Below are 16467 nucleotides of genomic sequence, written 5' to 3'. Positions count from 1 at the left end.
GCCGGACTGACCCCTGAACTCCCATACTTACAGACATAACAGTGGACCCTTGCGATGAAAGAAAAGCTGTTTTGTAATTCATGCAAATGTGTCGTGTAGTGTGCACATCAGTTGGGACTTTTTTACATATTTTTTTCTGCTAAGCTCACTGTACGCTCCCTCTTCTATCCATCCATCATATTCTGTTAACTCAGCAATAGATTGTTTTTTTTAACATTTCTCCGCAAACGCATCGGGGCTACGATACTGGCAGCGTTTCACGTCCCTTCGCATGCTTCTGTTTGTCGCTTCGCTTCAGTCTCCCCCACACGACTCTGCACCCCCCCACCTCCTCTCCAGGTGAACTTCCCCATCCTTGGCATCGGAAACATGCTGAGGATGGCCGCCAAGCAGATGTTGAGCCATGCGTAGCGTGGCTTGGGTACGTGGTTATTCATTTGAGGAAGTGATTAGGCCTGCAGACACCCACTACAAACGCTTGACTCTTTGTCAAGGCGGGCAGAGGGGAACGTTGCGCTCCATAAGCATTTTTATTTTTCACAAAAATATAAAACTGATCCGGGATTTTCACGTCATTGGTGGGCAGTTAATGTCATAACTATAGGCAGTACTCTGTTAAAAGAAAACGCTATAACAAGCTTAGGTTTAAACCATTTAAATGCAAACCTGACGCCATTTAAGCTATAATAACAAAGGCAAAAGGACCCCCCCCATGTTGGTGCCTGTAATGTGTGCTGATAAAACAGTGTATACCGTGTGTAGCCTACGTGTGTAATGTATCTCAGAGAAACGTTGAGGGTCTTTTGAAAGCTGAACGTGATAAAGCGAAACACCCACAAACAAACACGGTCTCTAAGGTGGAGGTGCATGCCGGCAGGGAGCCCGCATGGACCAGATGGTGTGGACCGGAGGATGAGTTATTGGCCCCTGGGTCAAAACCACAGCACAATAGCTTGTGGTCCCTCCCCTCGGACGCGCTGGACCCACATAAAAAGGGGGCTCGCCCGAGTCCGCGGCGCACTCCAGCTCAGTCGCTCCAAGAGCAGACCTCTCCCCTCAGAAAAACATAAAAAGCACCACTACAGCAAACCAACATGACTCCCAGCATCAACCCAGAGGCGAGCCAGCCTTTCCCTGCAAGGTCCACAGTGGCCCAGAGAAAACAAGCAAACGAACTTAGAAAGGTAAGGGGAAGGGGGCGCTCTCTTATACGCAGACAGCGACTCTTGTCTGATCGCCGATGTGCGACTGGCTCTAATGGTTTCTTGTGTTTTCTCTCCAGACTCTCAAACCGCTGCTGGAGAAGAGGAGGCGCGCGCGCATCAACGACAGCCTGGGTCACCTGAAGACCCTCATCCTCCCTCTGGTGGGCAAAGACAACGCGCGCTACTCCAAACTGGAGAAGGCGGATATTCTGGAAATGACCGTCCGGTTCCTCAGAGACTTCCCTTCAAACCCGATCAAAAGTGAGTCTGGTTCCTTCTCCCGTCACGGGTGTACCGAATAGCCCGGCTCTGAACTACTGTGAACCGTTAAACTCACGGCCTCTAAATATGAATGTGTGGGTTTTGTTCTTCCTCAGGCTCCGCAGACAGCTATAAAGAAGGCTACAAAGCCTGTCTGCAGCGCGTCTCCGCTCTGCTCCCCGACACCACGCTGGACCAGGACTCCTACCGGCGGGTGAAGGACTTCATCCAACAGTCCATGTCTGTCACCATTACGCCAGCCTGTCAGAACTGCTGCGCCCAGAGCTCCAGGACTTTCCCTCAGATCCAGCAGAGACTCCTCAGCCTCAAGTCCTCCCTCAGGTCCCGCGGGGGGAGTCTCTCTAGCGGCAGCGGCAGCAGCGGCAATGGCGCAATGGCGCCCAATGACGCAAACCAGCCCGGGCCTCAAGCAGCCAATATCCCCATGTGGAGGCCTTGGTAGTTCAGATGGACCATTTTGCTGTGTGTCTTATTTATTTATCTGTATTATTTATGCCTACTTAATCCCCAAAGTCGAGTAGTCTGTTAGCCTTGAAGATTAGGCAGAAGACATGTGCCAAGATGAATTTAGCATTTGGCTCTCTATGAATTTAATACTGACAGGGGGCCAAGTGAGCACAGATCTTAAAGTCTATGAACTTTGTTAAATGCAATCCTCTTTGGGGTTTCAAAGACGCGGGTTGTAGCCAACACTTTTGTAAAACCCCAAGGGTTATTTTTTGTGAGGTTTGCACGATGGACTTAAAAGTATTTTGGTCTGTGCAAAAGAATAGGCTGTAAACACTATGTGTTATGTAGGGTTGTGTACTCATCAGCATGTTAATACAAAATAAAAAAAAAGCCTGTCTGTCGACGTTTCATATGTTTTGTAACTCATCCACATTTTGTCAATAAAATCTCACTCCTTTTTTAACCTACGGTGCCGTTTTTACGTATTTCTTTATTTGCTAAATCACACGGAAAGTACCCGTTCATGTTAAAGCGTTTCACCACAGCGCTGATGTGAACGCTCAGAACAATGACGTATTGGCGCGCGCTGGTCTGTTGATGTAAATTAGCGCAGCTGGCCCATTGTTCACTATGAGGGCATCTCTCTCTCTCTCTCTTCCCTGGTGGGAAGAAGCTGGACGGTTTGGACGAGGTTAAGGGGCACACCATGAAAGACGGCGCTTAAGTGGAGTATAATAAGATATTGGACAAAGTCCAAAAAAACCCACGATTGAGTTTTGGGTGTTTCGCACCGCCGACGTCTTGCAGTTGCAACACGTAGCTGTGTGTATTTACTACCCTGACCGACCCACGTCTACTGTGCAGAGCTGGTACCGCGTCAGGCCTGTTTCCCAACGTGAACAAACACAGGAAAGCCTCCCGGTCTCTTCCTCTTTACCAAAAACCCTTTCATGTGGCCTGAATAGGTTCGAAGAGTAACGGTTGATAAATGTAATTCTAACTCAGTCTAGTTCGTGGTAAGAGCAGGTGTGCACACGCGTGTTTATGATGACAGTTACACACCGGGGTCACACTTTATTTGTCTGTCTTTGTCCTAGCGACCCGTGTGGGGCCGAGCCGCCCGGTTTGATGTTATTTCGCGCGTCTGTTGCTCAAAAACAAACATCTCAAACAATGTCAACTTTGCATTAAAAATGACATAAATGACCGAATGACACTTCATGACAACAGTCATAAACATTCATAAAGAGTCCTTCGTGGTTTATGACGGTGTCATTATGTCAGTCTTATGCGCACCCCCCCCCCCAACAATAGTGTAAGGTGGTTTATTGTTTTTGATGAATTCAGCCATGTTCCCTTCACCCAATAATGCAACGCTCCTCTTTCCTGTTGAAATAAACGGCAAAAGTTTGGAAAAATATCACGAGTCTTGTGAAATCTATCAGACAGAAACTTATCTTTTAGTCGTTTGTTCCAGTTATTATCGTTTCAAAGCTGAATGTTTCACGTTTCATGTAATCTACCAACAGCTTCCTTGTCTTAAATCGTCAGTCTCAGTTTCTATATTCATATAAAATTCTGTAGCTGTAAAAGTCGTAATTCTTGTGCAACGTAAAAGTCCAGGTTAAAAAAAAAACTTGTTAAAAGCTTATGGACTTCGCCTTTTTAGGTGAATGCTAATGAGAATATTCTACATTGGCTACTCACACAACACTTCAATGTTGTGCTGATTGCCTTCTAAAGCCTTAACGAAGAGGTCACTTAGATGAGTGATGAAACGTTTCTGTCTGTAAACGTTGTGTCCAGATAAACTGATGCAACATTCTGTGATCAACAAAGTAAAGTATCTGAACAAGTCCACTGATGGATAACATCTTCATTCTTATTCACACCATTGTCATGGTTAGTTGACATCGTGGTCCATGTGGTCCAGTGGTGTCCATGTAGCTCAAAGCAGCAGGGGCAAGATACAGCTACAGACTTATTTATTGTTAGGTTGATCTATCTATCTATCTATCTATCTATCTATCTATCTATCTATCTATCTATCTATCTATCTATCTATCTATCTATCTATCTATCTATCTATCTATCTATCTATCTATCTATCTATCTAACAAATTGCTGTAAAATGCAGGAACCTTTGTACAGTAATGTACCGTTATTCGTAAATACAGTTGAATACAGTAAATGTATCATCGTACAATCTTACGATATAATAGTTTTTTTCAGTTAAGTCAGACTTGAGTCTGGTCTGTGCTTGAATCCGCCCATAACTCATCTGAGCAAGATCACGTTGCATCAAGTCCCGCCACCTCATTTAGCCCACAGTTAACGTAAATACATTAACAAATAGGCATCAAATATTATAGATCAGTGATTTTATTCAAGATAGAAGGACTAATAATAATAATAAGAGGAAGAACTGAAGAAGACTCCAACCCTGCCAGCACCGAAGTGGACGGCGTATTCTACCACGTGCTGCTTCCCTCCTCGTCAATAACCACCACGCAGGCGCACACCGTAGTCCATCCTGCTCCTTTGGTTTACTTAACAAGGTAACTGCAGCCTTATCAAAGCCAGCGTTACACTTGCAACGTTTACGGATAAACAGACTCATCAGCCCTTGGCTAACGGGTCGGATCTTTTCAGTCGACTGGTTAACGCTGTCTGTCGCCCGTGGTGCGGGAGATCCGGGTTCGCGTCCTGGCTGCGGCGGTTCCTGGGTTGCCCCCCGAATTTGTTACATTGGTGTCAGAAGTGGGATGATGAGCCCGTCGGAGCCCATCGGAAGCGCGTGCGCCCAGGGGCGTGAGGAAGCTAGTATTTTTGAAGCGCGGTCCCGAAGGAGTCGGGTAGTGTACCGATCACGGATGAATAGACTCGCTAGCGCTTGGCTAACTAATCTGACCCTTTAGTCGACTGGTTAGTGCAGTCTACCGTGGTGCGGGCAATTCGGGTTCGCGTCCTGGCGGCGGCGGTTCCTGGGTTGCCCCCCGAATTCCCTGCACACTGTTATGGCATTTTGTGTTGAATTTACATTGTATTGATTGTTTGTTTGTTTTTCTTTGCCGAAATGACATAAGCCGACCAAATTCAAAATTACTGCTTGACGCTGCTTGGTGTTGACCGCATGTTGCAATCATGCATGCACATGTTTTCAATAAACGTTAGCTAGCATACTCCCCTTTAGCTGCTGAGTGGACCAAATGTTATCTTTCTGTTGCACCACGTTACTAGTAAGGTGTCGACTTATTGGATTTTCATAGCCACTGGATTGAATTTCTTAGCAAATCAAATCAATAAACTAAGTTAGCTAGCTTGGTCATTCGCATTTAATTTATGTTACTTTGAAAGCCTCTGTGTGGAGTTTACATGTTCTCCCCCTGTCTGTGTGGGTTTCATCCGGGCGCGCTGCTTTCTCTCCCCCCCCCCCCCCCCCCGCAGTCCAAAGACATGCAGGTCAGGTGAATCGGCTGTACTGAATTGTCCCTAAGTGTGTGTGTGTGTGTGTGTGTGTGTGTGTGTGTGTGTGTGTGTGTGTGTGTGTGTGTGTGTGTGTGTGTGTGTGTGTGTGTGTCTCGGAGAGATGGCCTGGCGGCCTGTCCAGGGTGTCTCCCCACCTGCCGCCCAATGACTGCTGGGATAGGCTCCAGCATCCCCACGACCCTGAGAGTAGGATAAGCGGTTTGGATAATGGCTGAATGAATGAATGAAATCTTAGCAAATGTCCGTGGTAAGATGTAATCCTCCATTGATTTGTTGTAAAATCTATGTGAGGGACTAGACTCTATTTTACCATTTGTTGTGGTACTACTTCAAGTAAAAACGTTTGCAGGATGTGTCCTGTTGCTTTTCTCACCACCTAGGGAGGAGAAACTTACTTTTTATGCAGGTTGATGCAAATAAAAGCCAAAAAGTTGATTGAAATGTGCACTAAAGTTATATAGCTAAGTTAGCTAGAAACTACCACTGCTGTTAGCGAAGCTAACAGTTAACTGGCTGTCTGTTTTCATGTAATATTTTTATTATCCTGTGGGAGAGATTGTCTGTGTTAGACTAGTGGGATTATTTTGCTGTAAAGGCTTGTAGGCTGCAGTATAAACATGATAACTTGCAACGTATGTGCCAAGACCTGAAGCAATACATTTGCGCATGTCAGACACATGCGAACTCATAGTCGTATGCCTAATGCATCTTTTAAGCGTGGTTTCCCTGCATACACAAGAGCTTTTTCTAAGTTCTCAGCCTTCAAGTCAAACACTTATCGCCATAAAGATGGAAAGAAATAGGACAAAGCTGGATAGTGCAGGAGATTTAAAATGTCATCTCTATTTATGTAGCACTAAGTGTGAGGATATCCGGGGTCTTCTCTTACATCTGAAAAGTCATATTACCGAAGGCAAGACTGTTGCATGTCCTTTCAGACAATGTGACAAAAATTACAGTTAACTCTACATTCACATTGCATGTGTCACGAAAGCATAAAGATTGCTCTGCAGAAAGTCTTGTTGACTCAGTTGCAAACCCGAGCAGCACCGGTGAGTTAAGATGAGTGTTGTGATATGCAACTTGAGAATCCCAGTCAGTCCAGTTATGAAGAAATAGAGGTCAACCCAGAAAAAGCGGACGGAGAACATTTTCTTTGAAATTTTGCCTTCTTTTATCTGAAACTACAAGATAAATTGCTACTTCCGTCCTCTACTATTCAAACAATCATTGAACACTATCAGGAAATACATGCCATAAATCAGTCACACCTACTTTCCAAACTTCAAGAAAAATTGACTTCGCTTGGACTTCCTGAAGCTGATGTAAACACTGTGATAGATACCCTGTAAAGTGAGGATTTCCACAGCGCTTGCAATACCCACACACTCAAAACTGACCATAAGAGAAAAAACACTTTTTAAAAGTAACTTCAATTATGTGGAGCGCACAATATGTTCCGGTGAAAAATACCACTGAGTCTCTCTTGTCCTCAGAATCAGTGACGGAGCAACTACAGCAAGTAAAAACTAGAGTCCAACCTGATAATGTTGATCAGGATATGTGGGATGGCACAAATATTGAAAAGGACTTGCACTGCTTAAGCACAAGGCCTCTTCATTAGGCATAATCCTTTATCAGTATTCATTTGAAGAAGTAAACCACATACAGTCTGGGAGGAAAAAGCAGAAGATTTTGGCCATGTATCTGACCCTTGCAAATATTTTGCCCCACAACAGATCAAGTATTGATCAGATACAACTTGTGCTGCTTTGTCAAGAGCAAGATTATAAGTGTTTTGGGCAGGATCTGGTTTTTGGCTCTCTTGTGAAAGATTCAAAGGCTCTTCAGCTGAATGGAGTAACTGCCAGATGGCCAGCTCTGCAAGGGAACTCTGTGTGCCATATTAGTTGACAATTTGGGTTCACACAACATTGGGGGCTTAACTGCAAATTTTAGCAAGAGCTCACATTTTTGCAGATATTGTGAGATTGATTGGGAAGCTTTGCTGGCAGATCCTCCCACCAAGGGCCCTGACTGCACATCACAGTCATATCAGAAACATGTTGGGGCTCAGAGTCGTAACGTTGAAGCAAGTCACTGTGGTGGCGTTAAATCTGACTCCATCTTCAATGAGCTCACATATTTTCATGTATGTCAGCCTGGATTACCTCCTTGCCTTGGCCATGACGTTTTTGAGGCCATTGTCTCAACTGATTTGGCATTTTAACTCCACCAACTTATTTCAAAAGAAGGAGTTTTCTTATGTTGAACTGAATCGGTGCATAAACTAGTTTAAATGTCTGGGTAATGATGCCAACAACAAACCTTGCGAGGTGAACCCAGGGGATGGAAAACTTTCAGGATATGCAATTCAGAATTGGCGTTTCCTGAGAATGTTGCCAGTATTGATTGGTAATAAAATTAAAATAAAAGGCCCTGGAGACAGCGAGGTATGGCAGCTTACCTTACAGCTGAGAGAGATTGTGGCGCTTGTCTGTGCTCCAACCATTTCCACAGAGTAGGTAACATATTTAAGAGTTCTGATAGATGAGTATTTGCATATCAGAAGGCAGACTTTCGGGGATCATCCACTAAGCATCACCTAAATCATTATCAAGAATTTATTGTTCACTTTGGACCACCCATCCTTCCATCTATCCATCCATTATCCGAACCGCTTATCCTGCTCTGAGGGTCGCAGGGATGCTGGAGCTTATCACAGCAGTCATTGGGCAGCAGGCGGGGAGACACCCTGGACAGGCTGCCAAGCCATCACAGGGCCGACACACACACACACACACACACACACACACACACACACACACACACACACACACACACACACACACACACACACACACACACACACACACACACACACACATATTCACACTTAGGGGCAATTTAGTATGGCCGATACACCTGACCTGCATGTCTTTGGACTGTGTGGACTTTAAGATTTGAAAGTAGGCATACTTACTTCAAGCAGTGTGCAAGACAGCTACATAACCTTAAAAACCTTTGTGGAGCCCTTGGTGAAAGACATCAGCTTTTGCAATCTTTTCTAAGTGCTGGGACCATATTCCCACCATCTGTTGTAGCAGAGAAGGGAACTGAATTTGTCGCAGGGAGACTACAATGATTAGCTAAGACGGTCAGTTGCTCATCTTAACTTTGGTCCTCTAAATACCCTCATTAGTCATGATGTGACTGTAAAAGGGACAACATATATGAGCAACATGTTTGTTGTGGTAGGTCCTAATGATGATAGCCTTGTATAGGAAAAAATCAAAAAGGCTGTCATTCATAAGAATTCAGCAGTGTACTTTATCACTGAGGTATATCAGGTTGTTCATCAACCTTACATTAACACTTATCACACTACACCAATGCAGGAAGCCTACTACTGTGTCAATCAAGCAGACCTGCTTGATTACTACCTGCCCGAATATTCAGTTTGGGCATGTCTTTGCTAACTCTTCACCATTCTGCCCCCACATTTTAAATTAATATCATCTATCGGGAGCGGCACGGTGGCGCAGTGGTTAGCGCAGTCGCCTCATCAGCAAGAAGGTCCTGGGTTTGAGCCCTGGGGTAGTCCAACCTTGGGGGTCATCCCGGGTCGTCCTCTGTGTGGAGTTTGCATGTTCTTCCTGTGTCTGTGTGGGTTTCCTCCGGGGGCTCCAGTTTCCTCCCAAAGACGTGTAGGTCAGGTGAATCGGCCATACTAAAAATTTTCCCTAGGTATGAATGTGTGTGTGTGTACGTCAGCCCTGTGTGATGGTCTGGCGGCCTGTCCGGGGTGTCTCCCCACTTGCCACCCAATGACTGCTGGGATAGGCTCCAGCATCCCTGCGACCCCAAGAGCAGGATAAGCAGTTTGGATAATGGATGGATGGATGGATCATCTATCGGGGATGAAATAAAGGTCATCATCCTCAAGGTTTTGCCTAGCCTGTCTGAGGATACTCAACAGCAGGTTATCACCGCACATTAAAGCTCAGGTGTGGAATCAATGGAAGACCTCAAGTATGTACAGGGGGATGACGTCAGAGAACTCTTACTTGTTATACAGCAAAGGAAACGTCTGGACACATTCAAAATGGGTAATTATTTTCAATTTAATGTTAGTATTTTTCCTGTCCAGTTAAAGCTACAGTAATTAGTCAAAAACAAGACTGCTTACACTCGCATGACATATGAAATGAACACAGGCTTAAGTAGCAATTTGGTCTGGCCACAGACTACATAGTCCTCCCAAAGGCAATTTCAAGCTATAAGTCTATTCAGAACAATAAATTGAATTGCCATTCAAATTCACAATCTCAAGTGTTTATGATATCGATTTGCATGCATATGGGACAAATATTGTGAAATTATTGATGTAATATATTTTATTTTCACATGTTCCAGAAATCCACACCGGGTTGGGGATGAGTTGTTGCCTCAAGTGAAGGAGTTCAAGTATCTCGGGGTCTTGTTCACGAGTGAGGGTAGGATGGAGTGGGAGATTGACAGATGGATTGGTGCAGCATCAGCAGTAATGCGGATGTTGTACCGAACCGTTGTGGCAAAGAAGGAGCTGAGCCGGGAGGCAAAGCTCTAAATTTACCAGTCAATCTTCGTTCCAGTCCTCACCTATGGTCATGAGCTTTGGGTAGTGACTGAAAGGGTGAGATCTTGGATACAAGCGGCTGAAATGAGTTTCCTCTGTAGGGTGTCTGGGCTCAGCCTTAGAGATAGGGTGAGGAGCTCGGACATCCCAAGGGAGCTCGGAGTAGAGCCGCTGCTCCTTCGCATAGAAAGAGCCAGTTGAGGTGGTTCGGGCATCTGATTAGGATGCCTCCTGGGCGCCTTCCTTTGGAGGTTTACCGGGCACGGACAACTGAGAGGAGACCTCAGGGTAGACCCAGAATGCACTTGAGGGACTACATGTCCAATCTGGCCTAGGAACACCTTGGGATCCCCGAGGAGGAGCTGGAGGGCGTTGCTGGGGAGAGGGACGTCTGGAGTGCCCTACTTAGCTTGCTGCCACTGCGACCCGACCCCGGAGGAGCGGCTGAAGATGAGATGAGATGATGTTCCAGAAACTAATACAGTCAAACTTGATCTCAAAATCTTACCAGTTGACTCAACACATACAAGTCTGTCTTCGTTCTCCTGTCCATTGCCTTGTTCCTCTTCATCTTCACTGTCCAGCTTTTCACCCCTGTCAAGCTCTCTATTGAACACTGACAGCAGAGGAACACAACCAGAGGAGGCGCTAGCGCAGGGACCAGAGCACATACCCACATCCAGCTTCCCACCTGCAGACACAGCTAATTGTGTCTGTAGGGGCGCCCGACCAAGCCAGAGGTAACACACGGATTCGAACCGTAGATCCCCATGTTAGTAGGCAACAGAATAGACCGCTACGCTACCTGGATGCCCACATCTTAGAATTTTTATTTGGTGAATCTGATGGGGTTCTGTATTAAGTGCAAATAATCTTTACTCTCCACACTTAATATGTTATATGCTTTCTCTGTTGTCACATTTTTAGGCGCTTCATTGGTATCAACCCTGAGAGGGGAACAAAGGCCAGCCAGGGGAAGGTGGTGTCCAAGAAGATGGGGAAGCTGGTCCAGAACAAGGCAGCAACTGTGAATCCCCAAGTGGCCACCCTTGTAAAAATCTCATGGACTTTGAGTGGGGCTTTATGTAGCCCACAACACATCTCCACACAGGACCTCACTTTCACACAGGAATAGCCCACACTGCAACCAGGCGTTCATATTGTCATTTTAAAGTTAAAAAGTCCCAGCATTGTGTTCTGTTCAGGTCAGTCCAGTTGTCTCAGTTGTGCAGTTCCAGGTTTGTTCATTCACTCAACTTCTTATTGCACATGATCACAACTCATGAAAGATGGATACTGAAGGCAGGGTACATTAAGTATGTTATGCAGGTTGTGTACAGATTGTTGTATTCCTGTTTGATGTGATTCATTGTTCTTATGGATTGTATTTTACAAGTATTTCATTACTTGAACTTTGTTAGCTACTGAATGTGTCCGATGCAGTGTCTTTAACAAATGTAATGTTAAATGGCCACCTCTTGTCATAGTTCAAGAAAAAAGAGACAGTATTCAGGGTACATGGACTAAGACATGCAGATTGAGGACCTATTCATCATGAGGAATGGTGTTTTTATGGGTTGTATTTCACAAAAAATTAATTACTTTACATTTGTCAGTTACTGAATGTGTTTGATACAGCATTCAGTTTAATAAATGCTTAACATAATGCCATCTCATGTCCGAGCCATTTCTACGCTAACAATTTCAAGGGGTTTTCATTTTGAAATGTAAAATTTTTAAACCATTAGCTTCCAGCAGTGTTATACTGTAAAGATCACATTCTAGAGTACAGTAATGTATTTTACAGTAATAAACTTTATGGAGATTACAGTAGGAACACTAAAATAACAATATAATTGCAACCAAGCAGCTGAGAGTATTATACTGTAAAGCTTATGTTCTACACAGCACAGTACTGTAATATTTTTACAGTAATACACTTGTTTAGATTACAGTAGGTATACTGTACAACAACAGTTTCATGCTGGCAACTGTAGCTGCCAGTAATTTAACAGGGACATCTATCTATCTATCTATCTATCTATCTATCTATCTATCTATCTATCTATCTATCTATCTATCTATCTATCTATCTATCTATCTATCTATCTATCTATCTATCTATCTATCTGTCTGTCTGTCTGTCTGTCTGTCTGTCTGTCTGTCTGTCCTCATACAGTTACTCTCATCATAATATGATCTTACGGTTGAAGCAGGAGCACATGCATAGTTTGCTGTTTAGGAATAGCAGAAAACAACATGCAGTTTGTAAAGGTATTTATGTGTTCCCTCATTTGGGCTGAACACTGGCGTCATCGGTGTTATTCATGTGGAGGTTATTGAGAGGCAACATCAATACACTTTGTTTTTCAAAATTCTCCTCACTTTACCTCTTCTTCCCAGCATACCATGTCTTTTTAATGAACCTTTATGGCAAAGTGCCTTCAGTCTCTGAATGGCACAACGGAGTGTGGAGCAGTACGTGTGCTCTTGATGGATGAAGTTTGATTTCTGCTCCTGGGTTTCAGGAAACAAGTGCCATCCCGACACAATTGGATATGTGAAAACAAGAGGGTGTTTTCATCTATTTCTGTCCCATTTCCCCCCACTCCCTTCAATCGGCATAACAAAGGGGGAAGTGCAATCTAAGTGCATCTATTTTTTCCCCACATGAAGTCATCTTTCTAAGTTTGATGTGAAAACAGGAACTATACAATCGTGTTGTTAAATGTTGTTCGTTACATTCATACATTGTATAGTTCAGCCTAAATCTCTGCGTCTGCGTTGAGCTGAGGAACAACGCAGCTCCTGGAGAGATCCGCAGCATCACTGTTAGACCTCATTTACTGCGCTCGGCCCTTCTCAGTCCGCCGCAAACCATGTAAGGAGCTCCATCCACCATGCGTCTCCCTCTCCTCGTACTGTCAACGCCCCCCCCCAACCCCCACCCTAAAGCCTGACTTTTAATTCCCGTGTATCGGAACATTCTCAGACAATGGACCCCTGTCCATCCGGCTTGCACAGATGGGTTACCCACGCCGAATTCGCATGCGAGACAAAAGGGGACCCTAACCGTACTCGCAAAATTGGATGGTTTTGGATATGTCGGCCACTATTTCACCCCCTAACCCCTCCCTCTTCTCTGGATGGGGGGGGGGTGGATGTGTGTGTGTGTGGGGGGGGGTGCTCTGGGCGCGTGCAGCAAGTGTGCGTATCAATTTCAGGGGAGCGCTTTGTTCCACATATCAGCAGCAGCACCAGTGGTGACCAGCGCCAATGCAGTATAATATACCATTTCTAGCCAGTGTAGTCTTCATCTAACTTATTTAAATGTTTAATTACACGAGGTTCGCCAAGGCGGGAAAGGTGTGGTACGCATGAGTGAGAAGAACCCCAACTTTAGTTGTGTTTGAAGTTGAACTGTGTTAGACGTCTGAGACGAGGCGTACGTTGGCCAAAGCAACAGAGCAAGTATAGCTACACGAAAGACGAGAAAACGTGCAATGGGCTTCAAAAGGGAGTCGTCTAGACAAGTGGTGTGTAGTTAAGCATACCCAACCAAGCAGGCTGAGCTCTGCGTTTCATCATCATCACACGCAAGCAAGCATTGCATGATGGCTTGGACGCCAAAGTCCCTTAAGCTAAAGTAGATGATGCTAAGTTAATGCACGGCAGCTAAACAAGGAAGCGGGGATGGTATGTTCCAATTGGACAAGACAACACTGACTCATGATGGGATAAAGCATGGGGCACCCACGCCAAAATTGTTTGGAGATCATTGTGTCGTAGACAAAAACTTGATGCAAGGAGTCGAGAACACCGTGTGTGTGTGTGTGTGTGCGCGTGTGTGTGTGGTGTGAGAGAGAGAGAGTATGAGTGTGCGCGTGTTTGTGCGTGTGAGCGTCCGTGTCAGTTTGCGCACGTGGAAGGGGGTTGGATCTCTAGCGGACCTGAGAGGCAAGGGGATGTCAGGCAGACTGTATGTTAAGGGTGCTGTGGGGAGGGTGGGGTTGGTGGTGGCGGAGGTGGGCGGTGCAGAGGGGGAGCAGCTCGGTAACAGACAGCCATCTGGTCCCCGTGGCGCGTGCTGCGCGCGTGGTTCCCATGAGTGCCGTGGCATTTGATCGGTCAACGAGTTTTGGGCTCCGTTTGTTTTCCCATCCGCTTGGGAAATCTCCCGTCCTAAAAGTCATCCAGTAAAGCGTTTTATTACTTTTCACAGGTCGCAGGACTTGAACAAGGAATGTGGTGGTAAATACGATCCAGCCCGTAGCCCATTTTCACGATTCAGTCACTGAAAGAGACGGTCAAGGTCACATATAGCGACCTGTATTGTCCTATTATACGAACCTCAACCCTGAGCCTATATCTATAAATATATATGTAAAATCGTCAATTTCAAAAGGCCACCCTTACACAACCTCTTCCACGGACCCCGCATCCCCGCTGCCTTGGACGTCTTGCAGCGGCGACGCAACGCGCAGGCAGGGTGTTACCCACAACACACAGACAAACCCACAAACGTCATATGCAAAACTATTGTTGTATGAGCAGATGTTACGTGAAAGTAGCGTGGCTTGGGTATCTATGAACACGGAATCGTCCACAATTTGAAGACAACTTTGCATACAGCCAAGCCTGACACCTATGCCATGTGTTGGATTTATTACAACCCGTATTTTTTTGTGAACAAACGTATTTTAAATATACGCAATAAATTTGCAAAGATAGCTTTGGGGAAACGGTTAATCGATAAGTCAAACCATGCGTTTGAATGGTGTGTTCTGTGGACAGCAACGGGAGATGAAGTGAGCATGGAGAGTCAGGCAGCTGCATTAACATTAGATAAAACGATCTCAGCTAGGTTGTGTTTTTATTTTGCAGTAGAATGTGCCGTTACCAAACAGCCTATCGTTAGGACGCACCTTCCAGCGCTGCGCAATTACGCATGGCAATCCACGTTATCATTATTATTTTAAAGACCAACACTACACAGTCATGCAAGATTTGAAGAAATAAATTGCTTGGCGTTTGGGCTACTGTAAAAAGTCGAGGGGTTTGTAATTGATAGAAGCCTCTGGAATGGACACACTGGGCCGTCGAGCCAAAGGCTTCATCACGCAACTTTTTTGAGGCTTCTTGACGCAGGTTTTGTTTGCACGCCCCTATAGATCAGGATTCAGACACGCACCGTAGTTGTCACGCTTGGATTAAACGCGAAGACAGATGGTTATCTTGCTAAAAGTGATGCTTTTGTGTCGTTTCAAACCGAGCAGGTCCCCCTATCCAAATCATTTTCTGGGGAGGCTTGGGGGCGTACCCGTGACGCACGGAGACCGACGCCAAGGACGTGGATATAAACCGCAGCCCGCGGTCGTTCAGGCACATTTTCACTAAGACCTGCTTGAAACACTTACCCCGAATCCACAAAGATTCTCCAAACGTCCCCTAACATGACCTGCGAACCCATCCAGTCCCTCTCTCCGAGGCTCACCGTGGCCAGGAGAAAGGAGGCACTCGAGCTCAGGAAGGTGAGGAGAGACATTGCATTCTGCTTTATGCTTCCTACTTATGTACATAGACCCGCTTTTCCCTTAAACGTAGGCGCTCTGTTTGCAAAGCTGTGCTCTAAACGAGTTGTTGTTTCTCTCTTTTTCCAGACCATGAAGCCGCTGATGGAAAAAAGAAGGCGCGCGCGCATCAACGACAGCCTCGACCACCTCAAAAACCTCATCCTCCCTCTGACCGGCAGAGATGTACGTTATCAACACCGCTCCTGTCCTCTCCTTTATTCAGTGCAACACATGCAGATTAGTCGCCCCTTTCATTCTGATCCGAAATGAGTAGTTCACTTGTTTAACGCCCACTTCTTTTTTTCCCCCTCTTAGAAAAATCGCCACTCCAAACTGGAGAAAGCCGACATCCTGGAAATGACGGTGAAATTCCTCAGCGACATCCCGCCCGTTAACACGAAGGCAGGCAGCTATAAAGAAGGCTACAAAGCCTGTCTGCAGCGCGTCTCCGCTCTGCTCCCCAACACCACGCTGGACCAGGACTCCTACCGGCGGGTGAAGGACTTCATCCAACAGTCCATGTCTGCGACCATCACGCCAGCCTGTCAGAACTGCTGCGCCCAGAGCTCCCGGACTTTCCCTCAGATCCAGCAGAGACTCCTCAGCCTCAAGAACAGCTTCAGCTCCAGGACTGAAAACCAGTCGCGCAACGACGCGGCCCCCAACCGCGTCCCGCCGGGGCCCCAAGCAGTCTCTCCTGGCATGTGGAGGCCTTGGTAGTCCAACTGGGTTGTCTGTGCTGTTCTCTCCCCCAACAAGTCCGAAGAGATGGGTCGTATTGTACTGCTGATGAAAAGCTCAAATTCATCGTTAAATCTCCTAGTTGAGTATTGTATACTTACACTTCGCG

The 16467-nt window shown here is 45.7% G+C and overlaps 2 protein-coding genes across 2 annotated transcripts; both read left to right on the top strand.

Moving 5' to 3' along the window:
• Positions 1-1094: 1094 nt before the first annotated feature.
• LOC130129723 (transcription factor HES-2-like) lies at positions 1095-1929 on the top strand. The gene is made up of 3 exons (XM_056299330.1): positions 1095-1184; positions 1283-1466; positions 1583-1929. Exons 1-3 carry the CDS (start codon positions 1095-1097, stop codon positions 1927-1929), a joined length of 621 nt encoding a protein of 206 aa, XP_056155305.1.
• A 13565-nt stretch (positions 1930-15494) lies between these two features.
• Positions 15495-16337, top strand: LOC130108396 (transcription factor HES-2-like). Its single transcript, XM_056275308.1, has 3 exons — positions 15495-15575; positions 15705-15800; positions 15933-16337. Exons 1-3 carry the CDS (start codon positions 15498-15500, stop codon positions 16335-16337), a joined length of 579 nt encoding a protein of 192 aa, XP_056131283.1. The 5' UTR covers positions 15495-15497.
• Positions 16338-16467: the final 130 nt, after the last annotated feature.

The sequence above is a fragment of the Lampris incognitus genome, chromosome 2 (genome assembly GCF_029633865.1).
Source record: "Lampris incognitus isolate fLamInc1 chromosome 2, fLamInc1.hap2, whole genome shotgun sequence".
Lineage (NCBI taxonomy): Eukaryota > Metazoa > Chordata > Actinopteri > Lampriformes > Lampridae > Lampris > Lampris incognitus.
This window is presented reverse-complemented; position numbering and strand designations above follow the sequence as displayed.